General features: G+C 57.6%; 1 protein-coding gene across 1 annotated transcript; it reads right to left on the minus strand.

Moving 5' to 3' along the window:
* Positions 1–830: 830 nt before the first annotated feature.
* Positions 831–3215, minus strand: M409DRAFT_60283 (uncharacterized protein; the record flags this gene model as incomplete). The annotated part of the gene is made up of 1 exon (XM_033814414.1): positions 831–3215. The coding sequence occupies one exon, from the start codon at positions 3213–3215 to the stop codon at positions 831–833; it is 2385 nt and encodes a 794-aa protein (XP_033660909.1).

The raw sequence follows: 3215 nt of genomic DNA on the forward strand, positions 1-3215 counted from the left end.
GTGAAGGACTGGCGGTTGATCTGGCTGGTGGTAGTTTTGAATGTTAGACGGGGTCGTGGTTAGGCTTTGGTATGGGCTTGGAGTTGGGGATGGGGTTGAGATGGGGACTGGAGTGCGCTTTGGCATTGGCTTTGGATTGGCTGTGCAGGTGGTGGAGTTTTGGCTTTGGGGAATTGGGCAGCGGGAGAGGGTGTGGACGAAATTCTTGGGGTGGGCTTGCGAGTTTGGTGATCTCTGAGCTGTGGGTATATCCACTCTCAGCGCTGATGGAGGCATTCCTTTCTTTCAGTACCTAAGTTTGGCGCAGAGTGACTTCAAGTTTTCTTCCAGAGCAGTGATGAACACGAATCATCGACAGACTGGGGACATCTGCAGAAATGATGATAAGGGATCGAGGCTCAGTACTGGTCCATGTCCGGATGAGGGACTGTCTTGGTCTTTGTGTCAATCAGACTCTTGCACTCCCGTCGATTGCCCTACCAAGACGTTGGGTTTGCGGATGATGGAAGGTTGAAGACGTTCGACAGGAGACGTCTCAGATCGATGAAGGATCAACAAACCACAAAGACGATCGGCATCGATGTCTTGGGTATCAGCTCGAAAAGGAACGAGTGCAGGATTTGCAGGTGGTAGAAGACGTCAGTTTCGTCGAACAAGCTCCACAACACCTCGCCATTTGTAGTATTGGTGTTGGTTGGGAGAGGCAGGAGGGCGGATGTAGAGATGGCACAGTCGCGGATGGGGCGGGACTCTGTGGTGTGGTTGGAATAGTCATCTTGTTCGTGCATTATCTGAAATCTCATGAAGCTACATCTGCGGAAGCCGATTTTCTACGCTGACAATGACGATAGCTCAGCAGAGGCTTTGTCAAATTCAGTGTCCAAGTTCGCATTCATCGTGCGTGCTGCTTCGATCGAACAGCGAAGGATCCTTCGCAGCTGCATAGTCTTCTCGCGCTCATGCTCCCATCTGTCAAGCTTTATCTTATCGAAATCCCCGAATGGCTGCGATGATAGCTCATCCAACACCAATCTCTCCTCCGCATCAAGAGACTGTATTCTCGATATGGCTGCAACAATCTTGTCTTCACGATGCTGGTGCCGCTCCAAGTTCTCGTCTAGGCGCCTGAACAAAAGTTCGACGATCCCGCAAGTGTACCGTACGACCTGTTCTCGGCCCTTGAAGTCTTGCAAGGCGCGTTTCAACTCTTTGTATTGGCGCTTGGCCAGCTTCACGTTGTTCTTCAGCCTGGCGAGGTGACTCGACGCCGTCTGCTCGTCTGTCGGCGGCGTTGCTTCGCTCGGCACAGGACACCTGAGATCAGCTGGCAGATCAGAGATTGCGGCCGGCGGGGCGGTTCGAGCAGCGATAACAGAGCCGAGAAGAGTTCGAGCAACCGCGTCGTCAATGCGTTGTAAAGAAAGGCCAGTCGTTTGTGTCAGCGCATTGAGGACAGCGTATATGCAACAGCTGAATTCGTTGTGCTGTTCGGGGGCGCTGAGGGCATATTCGATGCGAAGGTGTGTCTGAGACCGATCTGGTAGTCTCTTGTAGAATGCGCACAGCCTCTCCTCCCACGACGAGTCTCGGGACGAGGGTATCGAATCGAATATCGTGGCCTTGTGTATGGCAGGCGATAGGATTGCGACGACCCAGTGGGTGTCGTTGCTCATTGGTATCACCATTGGCGGTGGATCTTTGGTGCCGGCAGAATCGCATAGGCGATATCTGGCGTGAGCGGTAGGCAGAGATGCTGAGGAGTTCACGACATGAAATTCTGGAGGAACCAGTGCGGCCAAGAGGAAGTCAACAGCATCGGCTTTGGCCCAAGACTGGGGCGCTGAAAATGCAGTAGCACTCTCTTCCGAAAGCGAGTCCAGGATGCGGCGCCACGCAGGTCCGCCGGGCGGCAGAGCCTGCGCAGGCACCTGCGTCTGTGTCGCCACCAACGAGAAGGGCACCGTCGCATCGTGAGACGACTCATCGTCCATGGCGATTTCGGACTCTGCCTCCTCTTCTTGAACTTCGATCGGCGGGCTGAGACGCGGCAGCTTGGACCGTGGCGGCAGGGTGGGCGTCCCTGTGTCAAACTCGTCGTGTGTTCGCTTTCGGCTGATGTTCGAAGATGGAGGAGAGCGTTCGAGCGCTGGAAAGTGGTCGGGCGATGGCACGCTGCTGAGGGAGGGTTGGCGCCGCCGCCCTGTCTCTATCGGCGGAGAATCGGCTTGGCTCTGCTCATTCTCGTTCCATTCCTCACCTGGCCCCCATTCTTGGCCGTCGGCGTCATAGCCATCATCAATATCTGCTCTCGTATCATGCCACAGGCGCGAGCCTGCGGCCGACGCATTGTCCTGCTCAAGCTCCAACTCCATCTCATCCAGCCTGTCTCTACCTCCCGTGCCTTGTCCACTTGCGCGCTCGCTCTGTGACTCATCCTGCTCAGGCTCATGCTCAGGCTCATGCTCGCGCGCAGGCTGGTGTTGGGTTCCTTCTCGCTCGCCGTCATGTTCATCTTTGTGCGCAATCTGCGGCTCCTCTTCTTCCTGCCCGACGTGACGCTCGCCATCCTGTGCGTCTTCGTCTCGTCGTCCAGATAATGCACCATGCCCATTGCCATGCACTTCGGGCTGTTCTTCCCCTTGCTGCTCATCGTGTATGTCGTGGGCTGGCAAAGCCTTGAGGGCGTTCCGCGCATCGGCAGCCACGAACCTGAGCGCCGGTGTCCGGTCCTTCTCCGCTCGTCGCTTGGAGTGCTGGTCGTGGGCCTTGCGACGCTGCTCGGCGCAGTCGACGAGGGCGGCCACGAACTGGTCCAGGTCGCATCGCGCTTTGTCGGCCGCCAGCAGCGCCTCCGCCAGATCCCGCGTGAGGCCTCCGCGGCCGGTGTGGAAGAGCCCGACGACGTCCGCAAGGCCCAGAGCCCATGCGCCATTCCGTCTCTTCATCTCGCTCTTCGCGGCGGGGTCGCGGCAGAGCGCGCGCACCATGTTGGCGGTGCCGGAGCTCAGCTGGTGCTCGGCGAGCGCCCAGATCGAGAGCTGCAGGCTCTTGGGGAGGTAGTGCTCGATCCGTCCCAGCGGTAAGAGGCCATGTCGGTCGACGAAGTGTTGGTACAGCTCGTAGTATCGTGGGAGGACGTCGCCGCTCTCTTGCTCCAGCTGTGCGAATTGTCGTTGGATGTCGCGGTCAATGGGTAGCGTCGGCTCCGCGGCCAT

This window comes from Zasmidium cellare (genome assembly GCF_010093935.1).
Source record: "Zasmidium cellare ATCC 36951 unplaced genomic scaffold M409scaffold_52, whole genome shotgun sequence".
In the NCBI taxonomy this organism is placed as follows: Eukaryota; Fungi; Ascomycota; class Dothideomycetes; order Mycosphaerellales; family Mycosphaerellaceae; genus Zasmidium; species Zasmidium cellare.